Here is a 17883-nt window from a genome sequence, read left to right as displayed (position 1 = left end):
TTGCACATCCAGGGTTCCTGGCTTGATCCTGAGCTCGGGTTACTGACTGTGTGGACTTTTTCATGTTTGTGTGAACTCCCTCCTGGTTCTCTGGTTTCACTGTCCAAAAACATGCAGATAGGCATATTGGCTAAGCTAAATTGTTCCATGTGAATTTGTGTGTGAGTGAGTGTTGCCCTGTGAAGGACTGGTGATCCATCTGGATTTTATCCAGCTAGTTATTTATATATATATATATATATATATATATATATATATATATATATATATATATATATATATATATATATATATATATATATATATAAAACCCCAATATAGAAATCTATTAATCAATATTATAAATACTACATTACCCCAATATTGAAGTGAAATTTAATCACTTGTTGCAAGAAAGTCACCTGACCAAGTGCCAGCAGATGCATCAGATTTTAATGGACACTGAGGTAGCACACCTATCCACATCTATTTACTATTATTATGTGATATTTAAGAACAAGTATACCATTTTTAAACACAACAATTATGTTTACATTTTTGTTGCAGTAATTTTTTTTTTACAGGATATTAAGTGTGAGATTAATATTTAGCTAATTATCAACAAAAGCACATTTTACTACCATTTTTTACCTATTTTTTTTTTTTTTTACCCATTTACTTATTTTTTGAGAATATAAGGCATAGATTGTGCTAGATATTACAAAGCATGGTTCATAACAGTTTGTTAGGCAATAAGCACATTTTAAGATACACTGATTTACAAGTAATACAATTACAGTTCTTATTTGCTTATAAAGTATCTACTGAAATTAAAGGTCATTACGTTTTTGTGTCTTGTTCCAGTTCACACCTTAATGCCACAGAATGTAAAGAGCATTAAACTATTATAAGGTAATTCAATTTAAGAGAAGCCCTGCCTCGGATATTGGCCGACAGACTAACAGTTTAATTTCATTTAGTCTAAATGTTCAGGAAAATCAAATGTGTTTTGTTAAATATAACTAAAAAGATGAATGAAACGAAATTAAGGAACATTTACCTGGTGGGCGATCCACAATTCAAGGCAACGGTCAGTACAGTCTGTTTATATAGGCCCTGTAGGACCCTCCCTTTTTGGGAAGAACCAGTGATCATGTACTATGCTACACTTGGTTTTTTACTTACATAGTTGGTGCAAATAAATGCTTATGAACTTTTATCTTTAAATAAATGATTCAGCAGCAATTAATTGAATAATCCTTTTACAATATATTCTGAATTGCACACATTCATAGTATGACAAATAGAAATAAGCTGTAGCTAAGCAGTGACTTAATATATTGTATAAATGGAATACTTATTACAGATACAAGCGTTAATTTGGCTAATTTTAAGAAAATGGAATTTGGCAGAAAAATTTAAGTTGGTGGAAGACAAATTATTAGGAAAAGCAGGATCAGTGGTTCTAAATGTATCAAAAACAAAAATACAATTTTACTCATTAATATTGTTAAGGTTAAGTTATTATTACCAGAAAAAAAGATTTAGGTGCTATTTATTTAGTGTGAGACAAGAAAAAAAAAATGAATGCAATTATTAACCAAGGGCCCGAGAACTAACTTTTGCTTGTTAATGATATATTTTGTGTAATATAAACTATGAATTGATAGGCCAGTGTTCATTTTAATTGTAATCCTTAAGAAATATGAACATTCAGGGGAGAAATACTTAGTTACTCATTACACATAATAGATTGAGCAGAACCCTTCCTACCCTGAGTTCAATGATTTCTAAGAAATAGAAAGTGAAAGGTCCTGTGTAGTTTTTAGGTGGTGGCTGGGTCATTTTCACTGACAATGATATATTTTGTGTAATATAAACTATGAATTGATAGGCCAGTGTTCATTTTAATTGTAATCCTTAAGAAATATGAACATTCAGGGGAGAAATACTTAGTTACTCATTACACATAATAGATTGAGCAGAACCCTTCCTACCCTGAATTCAATGATTTCTAAGAAATAGAAAGTGAAAGGTCCTGCGTAGTTTTTGGGTGGTGGCTGGGTCATTTTCACTGACAATTGAAACAATGCACCCCTCCCCCACTCGATGCCTCAGCCCAGCTCCTTGGGTCAAATCAACTCAGCTCAGACTGTTAGATTTATTTGGAGAAACTCAGAAATGTCTTAATATCCTGCACACTGTTTGTATTATTACTGGGCCTACTCCAAGTACTTTTAGTAGATGAAACAAAACCCACCATAACCTGAATACAATGCTTTGTATGGAAAATACAGTAATGGAAAGTGAAAGATACTCCTTCAGAGTTTCTTTACAACTGCTTCCACAGTAATAATTACTGTCTTTTATGATAATGTATACTGGTTAGGGAAGTTTCCCTGTGACCTGAGAAATATTTTTAAGAGGTGAGAGCCCACTGAAGTTGGGTCCAGATGGTTACAGTGTGGCCATCAGGATGGCTGCCATCATCAAAGTCTTGAAGCCTACATTATAATCTTGCAAATATAGCCCAAAAAATCAATACAACTTATGTTTGAAGAATTCCTTTATTAAACATGTTGACAGCACTGTGTGTATAAAATTAGTACCAGTAAAGGCTATTAAGATATAAATAGCTTTCTTATTGGTGTTTACTAGTTAAAATTGTAATGTATTACAACCATCTAAAATGTTTTACATGCTGCATAGCACAGGCCAGTATTTTTCTGAAATTGGTATTAGCATACATAATTAGTATATATTAAGGTTATGTATATCAGCATCATAATAATTTAATCAATAGCTAGTTAAATGCAGATTTTCATTACCATTTGAGAAATTAGCATTTGACAATTAACATTTCAGGATATATGTGTGCGGACTTTGCATGTTCTCCCCGTGCTGCGGGGGTTTCCTCCGGGTGCTCCGGTTTCCTCCCCCAGTCCAAAGACATGCATGGTAGGCTGATTGGCATGTCTAAAGTGTCCGTAGTGTATGAATGGGTGTGTGAGTGTGTATGTGATTGTGCCCTGCGATGGACTGGCACCCTGTCCAGGGTGTACCCTGCCTTGTGCCCGATGCTTCCTGGGATAGGCTCCAGGTTCCCCCGCGACCCTGAAAAAGGAGTAAGTGGTTGAAGATGGATGGATGGATGGACTGATGTTATGACTCAATTATATTTCAGTATAATTGTGTTGAGTATGACGCATAGTGTTGTTGCGCTTGTGCGAGTGACGTACTGAGCAAGGGGCAAGCGCAAAAAGGTTCATGTCAGTGATCCATAAGGAAATGTAGCTCTGACAATAAAGTTAGTAAAAGCTTTATTTCTACATGAGTATGCCTGCATTATTCGAACCCGTTTAGAGATTGGACCTTCGTGAATTCTCCTTAACCCCTCTTACACTAGCATTAGCAAACTCTTTGCACTCAGCGTTACGTTTGTTCTTTAGATGTTTAATCAAATGGCTTGTGTTAAATGAGCTATTTTTTTTTTTTTACCCCTTTTGACAGTTTAGCAGAGCATAGTTTGCAGTCTGCTCTACTTTTATCATCATCACTTATCTAAAATATGTCCAAATTGCTGACATTGCTTCTCTTCCGACTACCTGCTCAACTGACGAGAGCTTAGGCTACGTCACATTGTCATAAAGTGGTATCGGTGCGGTTGTATCGGGATCGTTTTACAAGTACGAGTACATGAGTACAGTATCGGGCCGATACTGGAGTACTGGTTTCGGTATCGGTGCATCCCTAGAGATAACCATCATCCCAAAAATTTTATCTCCAAGTTTCACAAATGTAATACCTAGATTTCGCCGAAAGATGGCAGTACATACCTTTATTGGAAAAGATAGAGAACTTTACATTTTATAAACAAGCAAAAAATAATCAAAATTTTCAACCACGGTGTAATCTTTGTTATACAGTATAAATTATATACCAAATACTGTTTGTATTATTACATTTATGTTCATGGGGGAAAAACAACTTATAGACTCAGTAAATTTAACCATACCATTTTAAGGCATTTAAAAACAAACAAACAAAAACAAAACAGATTCAAAATATTTAATAGTTTTTTATAGAAACTTGCTCAAACAACAAAGAATAAAATGTGTTCAGTTGGACTTCTTATGTGTCACCTGTTTCCTTCCTGTAATGGATAAGTCACTGCTTCCTCCTGCTTATTGTGAGGAACCAGAAGTGATCTCTCAGACTTCCTCTGCTGCCTCCTGCTACATCGTGCAGCTTACTGCACAGAAAAGACAAAACATGTATATATCACACTGTGCTGAGTTTAGTAAGAAGGCTGGTGATGTGCAGAAAATAATGCAAAGATTTCTGTGGACTTTATCCCTTTTCCAAGGTAAATTAATTGTTGATCCTTTTTTAGGAATATCAAACTTTTTGTTGGATAAATGCAGATTTTCATTACTATTTAACTAATATTGACTTTTGAAGAGTTAATATTAATGATGTCTCTTATAATTGAAGGATTTGAAACACTTTTTAAAAAAATTGAATGTCTGTTGTAATTCCACTGTGTACCACTATGTGGAGTGTGGGTTTGATTAGTATTTAAATCAAACCCATATAAAAGTATGTATAAATGATATATGTATGTATATGTATATGTGAAGTATATAAAAGCAGTACTAGATTGGAAGCGTGACTTGTTTGGATCTCACGCATCGGAAACAATCCTACAGCACCTTTAAGTGACAAGATGATCATGTGTCACTTCAAGACTTTTGTAACTTGCAAAATATTAAAACTCAGTTTTCTTTTTAGTAAATACAGGGAAAGTAATGCCTATATAAAGCATTCAGTGAATTTAATATAACAACTTTATTTAATTGTTTTTTTAAAAAATTATTATTATTATTATTATTATTATTATTATTAACACATCTCATTTGTTGTTTAGTGTTTTTACTGGAACAGAAGGAGGCAGTGTGGATATCTCCTGTAAATACCCTGCTGGATATCAATATACACCCATGTACTTCTGTCGTGATCCATGCTCTCCTTTTGATGTACTAATTAAATCTGTGAAGGCTGATACGGTCGTCTCTAAGGAAAGATACTCTGCAGTAAACACTCTGTCTGCACGTCGCTTCTCTGTCACCATCAGACAGCTCACATTAAATGACTCTGGAGTTTATTACTGTGGAGTGGATACATGGGGCAAAGACAAGTTAACTATAGTAAAGCTTACTGTCAGTGAAGGTATACATGACTGTAATTTACTTCTGAATTTATTGTTGACCTTAGTCACAAATAAGATGTGAATAGTTAAAATCAAAATGAAGACTATGTTGTAGCAGCAAGTCAATTAACACAGTAATGTGTGTATAACACTGACTGGCAATAATTTTACAACATTTTGCTTGAAGCATTAATTTGAAGGTTTCATGAATTCATAACTTGGTCTCAACTATAATACAGAACTGTAATACATGTTTTTATGGTTTTATATTAATTCTAAGCAGTTCCTACTGTGTCTACTCCTGCTGCAGTGTTGAGACCGAACTGTACTGTACCGTATCTTCATATGTTTATGATTAATGTTGATTCTTACACATAGCAGTTCCTACTGTGTCTACACGTGCTCCAGTGACCAGTCAGAATCAAATCCCTGAAGTTACAGAGTCTCCTTGTGCCACCACAATGATAACAGCTACTGCAGGTAGAGGAAATAAACACCAATTCTGTACTCCCCAAATAGGATATTACTTACTAAGTTTCTGTTAACCAAATAGCAGCACTGTGCAAGTATTATGCCAGATACTTTAAGTAGTTGATGTCAAACACTATAGACTTGTACATTAAATAACCTTGTGCTGTTATTTGTAACCAAAATATGGCTCTATATGTGATCAGAATTAAGCTGGCAAGCAGCAGATTAATGAATCCCACCCTGTTAGAATAAATGGTAATTTATATGAAGTAACATTGATTAACAATACATTTGTTTGTCTGCTTGGCACCTTAAGTTAAAGGTTACATCCATGTCTTGGTCTGAACTGTACTGCAGCTTCAGATGTGTTTATTGGGTTTTTTCCCTCCGCAGCTCCTACTGTGTCCACTCGTGATCCAGTGTCGAGGCAGAATCAAAGCCCTCACAATGATACCAAGTACTGCATGTAGCACACAAATGCATAATTGCTATACTCCAACTAGTAAACTCCTTATGTTTCTGTTAACCAATTAAAAACATCAGCAAAGGAATAGTTGGATTAATAATTAGATGCAAATTCAATCATTGAAGAGTCTAGAGTATTCACATCAAGATGGAGTGCACAAGAATTTCTTATAAAAATGTGCAATGTAGATATTTATTTCTTAATACTACTTCATATGAAAAGGTGTCACCCACAACTCAAACTAAACATTCTTTATCCCCATGTTTTTCTTTATTGATCGCTGTTCTGTTTCTTATTTTCCAGCATTGACTAATCACTTGCATTTAAATAATATTCTTAATTGCCTGCTTAGTAATCAAAGTTGGTTCTTGAATAAAGAAATTATTAACATCTAAAATGCTTAACATTACTGTGTTGTTCTTAACTGAATGCCTGTGTTCACTTACTGCCAAATGCTTCTAATGTTTCCTAAATTGTGAGTAAATTTTCCTGGATTAGATTTACAGAAAGTGAATGAACTGTGAGAAGCTCTGTGGTGAAATGATGTGTTCACCTTGAACAAAAGACCAGAGGTAGTGTTATCTAAGGGCTTAGCATTATGTTGGTATCTGAAGTGTACATTAAAGCATGTAAGTATTTAAAGAAAATTTTCTCTGATTACTGTTTTTCTTTCTCATCATCAACTTCATTAACCAGTTTATTCTGGTCAGGATCACAGCAATCTGGAATACATCCTGGATGAGATGCTAGTCCTTGTGTGCGCTCACTCACTCACTCACTCACTCACTCTTGATTGCCGTCTATGGCTTATTCTATCTTCCTCACATATTTAAATTGTTAGCTCATTACATTGTTCCAGTTCTCCAAACAACTAGCTGAAAGTCAGACCAGACCTGTGGTTTGTTACGGGCACAGTTACAGAGGCCTGAGGTGTCTAAAACATCCTGTCACCATTTGACACTTGGGCTTCTACCCAGTACTTTCGATGTGACTTTGAGGCTTATTTTATCATGATGACATGTGGCCCTTGTGCAAACACATGTGCATGTTGTTCATATGCAAACTGAATGCACATTAAGCTTAACCAAGAGCCCATCATTACTGACCACAAACTGATACTATAGTTTCCTAACTTCTGACAAAGTGTTCCATGATTGTACATACAGAAAGTGACTGAAGCGGCTTCACGTTCTGCAGTGAAATGGTGCATTCACCTTACAGAAAGACCACAGAGATGTTTAATCTCTGTATATTATTATTATTTTTTGTTTATTATATTTTGTCTTTGCGAGATAAAGCAGGCAATATATAGTGGATATAACAAGTCTACACACCCCTGTAAAAATTGCAGGTATTTGTGATATAAAAAAATGAAACCAAGATAAATCATCTCCGATCATTTTCCACTTTTACTGTAATGTGATATAGCAACTAAAAAGATTCAAGTGCAGAAAACAAATAGAAATATTTTAGTGGAAAAAAAGAGTTCACAGCCCTTAACTAATATTTTGTTAAAGCACCATTTCCTTGTTATACAGCACTCAGCCTTTAAGGAGAAGAGTCTAAAAACTTCTTATAAGGAGCACCTTCTTATTTGTCAATTTTATTCCACTGTTCAAAAATGTTTTTTTGAACAGTGGAATCTCTAACATCCACCAGCTCCGTGATGTCGTCAAGGAGGAGTGGAAGAGGCAACCTGTGAAGCTCTGGTGAACTCCATGCCCAAGAGGGTTAAGGCAGTGCTGGAAAATAATGGTGGCCACACAAAATATTGACACTTTGGTCCCAATTTGGACATTTTCATTTAGGGGTGTACTCACTTTTGTTGCTAGCGGTTTAGACATTAATGGTTGTGTGCTGAGTTATTTTGAGGGGACAGCAAATTTACACTGTTACACAAGCTGTACACTCACTACTTTACATTGTAGCAAAGTGTCATTTCTTCAGTGTTGTCACATGAAAAGATGAAAAGATATAATCAAATATTTACAAAAATGTGAGGGGTGTACTCACTTTTGTGAGATACTGTGTGTATATATATATATATATATATATATATATATATATATATATATATATATATAGTTGTTCACGAGTTTGTCCTGAGTAGTTAAACTGCCCACTATTGCACATTCTTTGCTTTTCCAGCATACTGCATATTTGACCCCTTTCTAACAGTGGCTACATGATGTTGAGATCTATCTTTTCACACTGAGAACAACTGAGTGACTTCTACACAACTATTATATAAGATGCAAACATTCACTGATGCTCAAGAAGGTAACACGATACATTAAGAGACAGGGAGATGTAAACTTTTGAACAGGATGATCAGTGTAAATTGTTATTTTGTTTAAAGTGCTTTTTTTTTATTTAGTACTGCCCTTCAGATGCTAAATAAGATATTTACATGTCTCCCAGAAGACAAAATACTAGCAATTTACATCAATCATCCTGTTCAAAGGTTTACACCCCCCTGGCATGAATGAATCAGACTGGTTTTATCAATGGGATTCTCCAATTCATTGAAATGAACTGACTCAAACAAACAATTCACTCATGAATCGGACATCATTACAACACTTATCTCATAGACTCACTTGGGACAATGAAAGCAGATTCATATGATTACATTAAATTTCGATTGATTCCTCACAGAAAGCTGTTGCAAGGCTTCTTAAAGCTTGAATATATACAGCACTGGACTAGTTTTATTGTCGCTTGGTGCTTTTCCGTCCTTTTTGAGGCTCAATGCTCCATTACTATTGCTTGATTGTGTGGAAAAACATAGGCTACACTCATGGAAATATTGTGTTCCAAATTCCAAGGATAAACATCGGGGTAGTAACTGATAGAATTTCTATTCGATGTTAATTATAACAGCTTCATACGGGCTAGCTTCAGAATCATAGCACAAAACAGGGAACATAAAACACCATATTTTTTGAAAAACTGGGTGACTATTTTTCATGTTTTTCTTTCCTCTTTTGGTATCCTGGTTTTGTCTACGCCATCTGTTGCCATCTACCTGATGCATGTAAGGACCCACAACTGTGAAGTGCCGCGCTTCTGAACAATTTGCAAATGTCTTATGGAGGCACAGACATGCACTTGGCACAGTCTGAGGGCATTCATTATAGCATGCTTCTTAATAGATTATTTTGCAAAGAGGCCATTTAAATAGCAAAATCATACAGGAAGGTATGGGGTCCTGCTGGGCCCCCTGTCTGAGCAGGGCCATTAGAATCATCCTAATCTTTCCCCCCATTATGATGCTCCTGGATTTGGTTATGTTCTTTAGCCTATGTATGTTTTCAGCCTTGAGAACCCATTTCATGTTTTCCTGTGTCTATGTTTACATTGTATGTGTTATGAGTTTTCATTAAACACTAATCTACACTTGCTTCCACCTTTGCTTCCATGACATGACACAGAGGCTCACCAGTATCCTTTCCTCAACAATATTACTAAATAAAATCTCTACACCCGTACACAAGTTTAACATTTGTCATTTGTATTTTTTTAAAGTTACATTTGAATTTAATGCAGCCACCATTTGCTCTCTTCCCTCTCTTGATTCATTCTGTTTGATTCATTCACATTTGTGCCTTCTTCTGTCATTGTCTGCACCTACAATAACTGATTCCTAATTGAATATGTTTAGAAATTAATAATGAATTAATAGTGTTTACTGCAATACTATACGTTATTACAACATTACATACAACATTAAACTCAAGAGCTTTGAAAGCCTGTGTGATACAAGGACTGAAAAAATTGGTCACAGAACAGAATACAATGCTATGACACTAATTTATGCTGAGATAGTCCAACCATTGTCTATAAGAAGGCTGGTGGTGTTAATTTTACAACTGAAGTTCATCTTCAAGTTTCATGAATGCAACACCTGTAATACTGATGGCAGTATATTCAGTTCCTAGCTGAGACAGAGACCATACTTTATGCAAGCTTAAACAACAAAGTAAAAATGGGTTCAGTCAAAGCTCTGAAGTGTTGATTTGTTTCCCGTGTTTCCTTCCTGCGGTTGTTTCTGCTTCTTCCTCCTTCTTATTGTCAACCAGAAGTGATCTCTCAGACCTCCTCTGCCGACTCCTACAACATGCAGCTCACATCAAAGACAAGACACCACATTTTAGAAAAGACCAAAAATGTATAGTTAAATAGCACACTGTGCTGAGTTTGGGAAGAAGGCTGGTGATGTGCAGAAAACAATGCAAACTTTTCTGAGCACTCTATCCTTTTTCCAAGGTAAATGACTTACATTTATTTATCCATTTTGTTTGGGAACAACACTTGAGTGTGTTGGATAAATGCAGATTTCCATTACTATTTAACTAATATTGACTTTTCAAGAGTTAGTACTAATGACACTTAAAATTGAAACATATACTTTAAAAATACAAGACTTTTGTAACTTGCCAAACAGTAAACTGAGTTTTCTTTTAGTAAACAAAGGGGGAAAGAAATGTCTATATAAAGCATTCAGTGAATTTAATGTAGCACTTTATTTATTTATTTATTTATTTAATTATTTTACACATCTTTGTTGTTTAACAGTTACACTGAGCAAACATTTACAATGTTTCTCTGTGTTTTTTTAGTTCTGATATGTATGACAATGAAGGTCAAGGCTGAAAGTGTTTTTACTGGAACAGAAGGAGGCAGTGTGGATATCTCCTGTAAATACCCTGCTGGATATCAATATACACCCATGTACTTCTGTCGTGATCCATGCTCTTATTCTGATGTACTAATTAAATCTGTGAAGGCTGATACAGTGGCCTCTAAGGAAAGATACACTGCATTAAACACTCTGTCTGCACGTCGCTTCTCTGTCACCATCAGACACCTCACATTAAAGGACTCTGGAGTTTATTACTGTGGAGTGGATACCTGGGGCAAAGACAAGTTAACTAAAGTAAAGCTTACTGTCAGTGAAGGTATACATTACAGTAATGTCCAACTTCTGAATACCTGAACTAATACGTGTGAATGTATTGTTGATCTTAGCCACAAAGGTTTTTATGCTTTGTTTACTTTAAGAATTCAAGCACTATAACTATAACATATAATGCTTTGCATCGCAATAGTTTGTTTCTGTCAATGTAATATGAATATTTGTGAAAATGATCCAAATTATGACCGAAGCAGCAGGAGAATAAATACAGCATTTTTATAGGAAGTAACACAGATCAGTAATTTTGGAACATACTTCTTGGGGCCTTAAGTTGAAAGTCAACTCATGAATTACTGCCTTGATCTGAACTGTTCTGTAGCTTCATATGTTTATGATTAATGTTGATTCTTACACATAGCAGTTCCTACTGTGTCTACACGTGCTCCAGTGACCAGTCAGAATCAAATCCCTGAAGTTACAGAGTCTCCTTGTGCCACCACAGTGATAACAGCTGCTGCAGGTAGAGAATATAAACGCATATTCAGTATGCTCCAATTAGATAACACCTTACTAAGGCTTTGTTAAGCAATTATCAGCATTATGTTAGGTTAGAATGATCATAGATAGATTAATCATTTTATTCAAATTTGATTGTTGTATTGATCATTTAGTTACTTTTCTTAGAAAAGAGGAAATATGCATGAATTTATTGAACGTTGTGTGCAATGTAGACATTTATTTATTTTCAGAGAGTTCCACTTTCTATGAACAAGCATCATCCACACCTCAAACTCAACATTCTTTGGACCTATATGGTAAACAGTTCATTTGTATAGTTTTGTTCTATAATATTCAAATATTCATTATTCTTAATCGCTTGTTTAGAGATCAGAACGGGTTACAGAATAAATGTGTTATTCACATCAACTTGATCGTTCATTTTCACGGTCATCCAAAATTACTATTTTGTCCATTTTCAATTATTTCCTTTATAACAGGACAGCTATTTGTTGTTTGTGGAGGGGTGCTGGGCCTAATGCTGTGCTGTGTTCTTGCAGCTCTTGTGATTCTCTACAGGAAAAAGTCCACACACATCACAAGTAAGTGAGAAGAGGATGTTTAGAAGTGCACAGCCAATGTATAACAGAAATGTACTTAAATAAATGCTTTTATTGGCACCGCAGCATAAATATTTTACTTTCTGTTATTTAGCTTTGAAACCAGCTGCTCCTGCAATCCAAATTTCACATCCACCACCTGGTCAGGTATGTTATACTGAGCACTGAAGCAGAACTCCTACGTAGTAGTCTACATACGAAGAAAAGGAATATGTCAAGCATAACCTTTTAGGATTTTTCAGCTTGTTCATGGGAATGTTTTCACTAAATCAAATCTTTTGATCGGTCATTGGTAAAGAACCATCAGATCTATACTAAAGTTTAAATTAAAATTAAAAAGTGTTTTTTTATCCAAGAAGCTGTGATATTTGGTATTAATAACTTTGGTGTACCATTAAATTATTATTTTTTTTATATTATTAATGTATGGTATTGCCAGATTCAATCCTGAGCTTGGGTTACTATCTGGGTGGAGTATTGCATGTTCTCATGCATTGAAACAGTGATGTTAATGCAAATTACTTTCACATTATTTTTACACTGCAACTAACTGAATGGCATTTCTCTCACACTCTTTCTAACAAGGAGAACATTTGCCATGTGTATGATGAGATGCTGGCTGTGTATACTTTAGCTGGTCCACCTGTAGGAGATGAATCTTCAGCCACCTACAGCACCATTCAGCTCCCTGCTCCAGCAGACAACGATTGCAGTCCATAATCTCTTGTAGCTCCTCACTGAAAACAGTTACAGCACCCTATATATGTGATGTGCATAATACACAAACCATTCTGTGCATTTCAAGAAAATAAGCACTCTTTTGGGGACACAAGTTCTCTTTTTAGTGATTACTGTCATATTTAAACTTATATATTGCTCACATATTTCAACATCTAACAAGACTTGACCTGACTTAATATTTGTTATAGGTACATTAAGATGAACCTGAACTTTCTAAAACATCCTGTGACAAATTGACACATGGGCTTCAATGCAGTACTTCCGGTGTGAATGCAAGGCTTATTTTATCCTGACTTGCAGCTCTTATGCAACACATGTGTATGTAATGCTTATGCAGAGTGAATGCACACTCAGTTTAACTAAGAAGCTGTATTCACTAACAACCCACTGGTACTAATATACCATCTGTGTAAATGTTACATAATTGCACCCACAGGAAGTGGCTGAACTGTGAGACGCGCCACAGAGAAATAGTGTTGGTGTTCACTGTGGACTACACTTTGTCTAATACATGAAAAACTTCATAAATCACAACAATCTAAGTATATTTCTCTCTGTGTCTGATGTGGGTTTAACACAAAGTTACTAATCGTTCAGGAGATAAGTAAGAAGTGGAGTTAAATAGGCAAGTTTAGTACACATGATGCACTCTTGTTTTTACACATAGCCATGGTGTTATTTTTAAGATGTGAGGTTTTATTGTTGAGATGTGACAATGATAAAGTTGAAACCATATTCAGCAAAATAAGTAAAAATGTCAACTATGAACATAAGACAACTACGAATGTAAATAAACAATTAAAAATTTAATTCTCCTTCATAGAGAATAGCTGAAAATATTTGTTAAAGCGATTAATGTTGTTGTGCTATTTGTCCAAATAAAGACCAAAAGCAAGCACCATAGAAGGCCTGTGTGAAGTTGGCCCCTCACCCAACGCAAAACGCTGGAAAAATAGTCTCAATCGTTTGAGATGGTTTGTGCCGTAAAAATTTTCGTTCGTGCTGCTTTGGTTTTGGAGATATTACAAGAACATATAGGCCTATAGGTCATTCTGAGGTCACTCAGCCCCACCACATGCTCCAAATTCACCCAAAACAGTCTCAATTGTTTGTGCTGGTTTATGCCACTAAAAGTTTAGTTTGTGCTACTTTCATTTTTAAAATATTAGACATTAATTTCTAGATGATGAGTCACCAGCCCCCCACATGCTCCAAATTCAACCCAAATGGTCTCAATCGTTTGTGCTTCATTTGTGCCAATAAAAGTTTTGTTTGTGCTGCTTCCGTTTTTAAAATATTAGACATTGACTTATAGGCGCAAATCTCCTCGGTGTGAGCACACTTTGAGTCGAATTGCCAAAGACTTTGTCAAGACAGATCATATCATAATTTGTTCAATAAACAATTATCTTTACTTCATTCACTGGTCTCTCATGATTGAACTTTTCATTTATTTACAAGGATTATCATCTGCTACACTTCACTGCCACCACTTCTGCCACACTTCTGTTCAATATGCTCTTGTGGAAATTAGTGTTAAGTTAGTACAGGAAAAGTCGATATAGTAACTAAATCAAAATTCTGGTCAGTGTAAGTACAATGTTTTAACACTGCCAGTTCCAATATTATAAGTTAACTTCAAGCATAATGGTACAAAATTCAAGAGAGCTAAGATTGTCAATGTTTATTCAGAAAACTCATTGCTAATACTAGTATGGCTAAAGGAGCTATGAAATGCTAATTACAGCTGCACTTGGTACTCTCTTGTGGGTCTGTGCTCCGCCCTCCTCCAGGCTAATTCCCCTACACTGGTGGTGGATGCGGGCACAGAGTACAGACTCGCCTACAAACAAACACCGGAAAAAAAAAAAAACATGGACACCACACTGAAACACCTGCTGGAGACTGGCATCCAGCAGCAAGCCGTGACACAGCAGCTCGATGAAAGCCTTCAGGTCGCAAACCCAGACGCTAATTGGCCTGAGGACCCCCGCCGCCTCCATACCCCTCCCCGACCCGGGACGCGAGATCTGCCGCCTGCTTCCCCCCCTCGCCCCCGAAGAAGATCTTGAGGCGTCCTTCGAGGGTATTGCCCGCCGGGAGGGATGGGACCATGACGACTGGCCTCGCGCCCTCGGCCCACTGCTCACGGGAGAGGCACAGACGGCCTACTATGCCCTCGAGCCGGAGGAGGCTGCTGACTACGCGGCAATGAAGGAGGGAGTCCTGGCATGGTGTGGGTGAACCCCCTACCAGGCAGCGACCCCCTACCAGAGTTCCATCACTGGGCTTATCGACCGGGAGCCTGACCACGTGGACTACTGAACACCCTCATCCGGATAACCAAAAGGTGGCTCCGGCCGGATCGGCATACCGCCGCGGAGGTGGCGGAAAAAGTGGCTGCTGACCGTTTCCTGAGGGCATTACCCCGCACAGAATGCCAGGCCATAGGGGCGCAAGCACCGACAACGCCCCAGGAGCTCCTAACCGCCCTGGAGCAAACCATGGCCGCCCTTGAGCTCGGCCAACGTGAGCAGCTGCTCCCCGACCAGCCCTTTGGTGCCCCGGACCCCCGGTCTGACCGCCAGCCCCGTCCCGGCACCTGGAGGACTCGCCAGAGGTCGCCCGTTTGTGTAACCCCGTGGACGAGCCCATGCCTACGGAGCCGGAGATGGAACCTGCCCGGCCACTTTCAAAGCCATGGCTAGCGGGCTGCGCCCTCCACCTACAACAGCCGCCGGAGGTCCCCTCCCTGACGGTGTGGGTCGAGGGGAACCCGGTAACCGCCCTGCTGGACACCGGGAGCACGGTGACCCTCGCCCGGCCCTCCATTCTACCCAAAGGGCGTTGCCCGGGGGGGGGTTCTCACCATAACCTGCGTCCATGGGGACACCCGGGAAGTCCCCGCAGCCGAGGTCCAGATCCGGGGCGAAGCTGGAGCCTGGCCCCCCTCCAGGTGGGCCTGATCCCCGAGCTCCCGGTGCCCCTGCTCCTTGGACGGGACTGGCCATGATTCCCGATGGGCCCAACAGCCGAGCCCAGCAGGCCGCGGTGATGCACAAAGAGGACCCGGGCCCGGCAGGCCTACCTGGCCCAGGATGATGGAGACCCCTCCATGGAAGGTAAGGCCCCCCAACCCACTAACCCTCTGTGTTCTGTCTTTCACCAGGTGAACCGGGAGGGTAAGTTCGGACGGGAGCAGAAGGAGGACGACCGCCTGAAGCACTGCTGGGCCCAGGTGGGAGTGATAGAGGGGGTCGACCAGAGCCCTGACCTGAGGCTCCCTATGCCGTACTTTCTCGTCCGGAGCAGTCTCCTCTATCAGCGGGCCTGCCGCTGCGGGGAGCAGGTGGACCTACTGGTTGTGCCCAAACCAAAGACGCCAACCGTGATGCATCTGGCTCATACCCATCCCCTCGGCGGCCACTTGGGGCCATGAAACACCCTGGAGAAGCTGAGGGATCGCTTTTGTGGCCCGGGATGGACGCGGAGGTCCGGGCCTTCTGCCAGCAATGCCCGCAGTGCCAACGCACTGCCCCACGGAGGCCCCCACCGGCGCCCTTTATCCCTCTGCCCATTATCAGCATCCCGTTCGAGCGAGTGGGCATGGACCTCGTGGGCCCCCTTCCCAAGTCTGCCCCGGGGCCATGAGTACATCTTGGTCATTGTTGACTACGCCACCCGGTACCCCGAGGCGGTGCCGCTGCGCAAAGCCACCTCCCAGAACATCGCCAGGGAGCTGGTACTCCTGTTCAGTCGGGTGGGGATTCCAAAGGACGTGCTGACCGACCAAGGTACGCCTTTTGTGTCTAAATTAATGGCCGATTTGTGTCGACTGTTACAGGGGAAGCACCTTAAGACGTCGGTCTACCACCCGCAAACCGACGGGCTGGTTGAGAGGTTCAACCAGACGCTCAAATGGATGCTGCGCCGGGTGGTGGACGAGGAGGGGTGGAACTGGGACCTCCTCCTCCCCTACGTGCTTTTCGCCATCCGAGAGTGCCCCCAGGCATCCACGGGCTTCACCCCCTTTGAGCTCCTGTTCGGGCGGCGCCCGCAGGGACTGTTGGACGTGGCTCGCGAAGCCTGAGAGGAGCAACCGTCCCCCTTCCGCTCAGTCATCGAATATGTGCAGGAGATGCAAGCGAGGATCGACCAGGTAGCTCCAATAGTCCGGGAGCACACACACGCCGCGCAGGAGGAGCAGCAAAGGGTATACAACCGCCCAGCGCAGCCCCGAGAATTCCAGCCGGGGGATCGGGTCCTCCTGTTAGTGCCCAGCAGCGCCTGTAAGTTCCTGGCCCGGTGGCAAGGCTCATATACAGTCCTCGAGCGCCGGGGCCCTGTCAACTACCTCCTGCAACAGCCCGGTAAGCGCGCGGAGGAGAAGCTCTACCACGTGAACCTGCTAAAGAAGTGGGTAGAACCGGCCCCGGTAGTGTCGGCGTACGCGGCCCGGGACACGGACCATGGCAGGCGTACCTTGGTCGGTTTGGGGGAGGACCTTACCCCCGCCCAGAGACAGGACCTCACTGAGTTCATAGACCAATTCTCTGATGTGTTTTTGGCCTCGCCAGGGATGACCCAGCTGGTCCACCATGAGATCAAAACTCCTCCCAAAACAAAAGCCAAGACAAAAGCCCTACCGTGTTCCAGAGGCCCGACGCAAAGCCATCGAGGAAGAAATTGGTCGAATGCTGCGGGATCACATCATAGGAGTCCAGCAGCCCCGTGTCCAGCCCCATCGTTGTCGTGCCAAAGCCAGACGGGAGCATTCGGCTTTGCAACGACTTCCGGAGGCTGAACCAGGCATCATAGTTCGACAGCTACCCCCTCCCCCGAGTGGACGACTTCGTCGAGAGACTGGGGAGGACCCGGTTCATATCTACCTTGGACCTGATGAAGGGCTACTGGCAAGCTGCGCTAGCGCCGGACGCAAGACCCAAGACGGCCTTTAGCACGGCCACCGGCCACTGGCAGT

At 40.2% G+C, this 17883-nt stretch overlaps 1 protein-coding gene across 5 annotated transcripts; it reads left to right on the top strand.

Moving 5' to 3' along the window:
* Positions 1 to 316: 316 nt before the first annotated feature.
* Positions 317 to 14742, top strand: LOC108265688 (CMRF35-like molecule 5). Of its 5 annotated transcripts, none has more exons than XM_053680363.1 (7): positions 317 to 4345; positions 10748 to 11086; positions 11465 to 11563; positions 11793 to 11858; positions 12042 to 12143; positions 12256 to 12308; positions 12747 to 14742. In XM_053680363.1, exons 1-7 carry the CDS (start codon positions 4138 to 4140, stop codon positions 12879 to 12881), a joined length of 1002 nt encoding a protein of 333 aa, XP_053536338.1. In that variant the 5' UTR covers positions 317 to 4137; the 3' UTR covers positions 12882 to 14742. The 5 variants fall into 5 exon arrangements, with proteins under 5 accessions (XP_053536338.1, XP_017323770.1, XP_017323768.1 ...); XM_017468281.3 differs by having other exon boundaries at positions 11462 to 11563; positions 12102 to 12143; XM_017468279.3 differs by having other exon boundaries at positions 11462 to 11563; positions 12747 to 14741.
* The last annotated feature ends 3141 nt before the right edge of the window (positions 14743 to 17883 follow it).

This window comes from Ictalurus punctatus, chromosome 5 (assembly GCF_001660625.3).
Source record: "Ictalurus punctatus breed USDA103 chromosome 5, Coco_2.0, whole genome shotgun sequence".
NCBI lineage: Eukaryota > Metazoa > Chordata > Actinopteri > Siluriformes > Ictaluridae > Ictalurus > Ictalurus punctatus.
Note: the sequence above shows the minus strand (reverse complement) of the source record. Positions and strands in the feature narration are given on the sequence as shown.

What these genes read in the sequence shown, in the direction of transcription:
- LOC108265688 (XM_017468279.3), top strand. Translation starts at nt 4,138, where the DNA reads ATGGATAAGTCACTGCTTCCTCCTGCTTATTGTGAGGAACCAGAAGTG. An exon ending in ACATTCTTTGGACCTATATG is followed by an intron (nt 11,859 to 12,041) that starts GTAAACAGTTCA and finishes CCTTTATAACAG; the next exon opens with GACAGCTATTTGTTGTTTGT. An exon ending in AAAGTCCACACACATCACAA is followed by an intron (nt 12,144 to 12,255) that starts GTAAGTGAGAAG and finishes TCTGTTATTTAG; the next exon opens with CTTTGAAACCAGCTGCTCCT.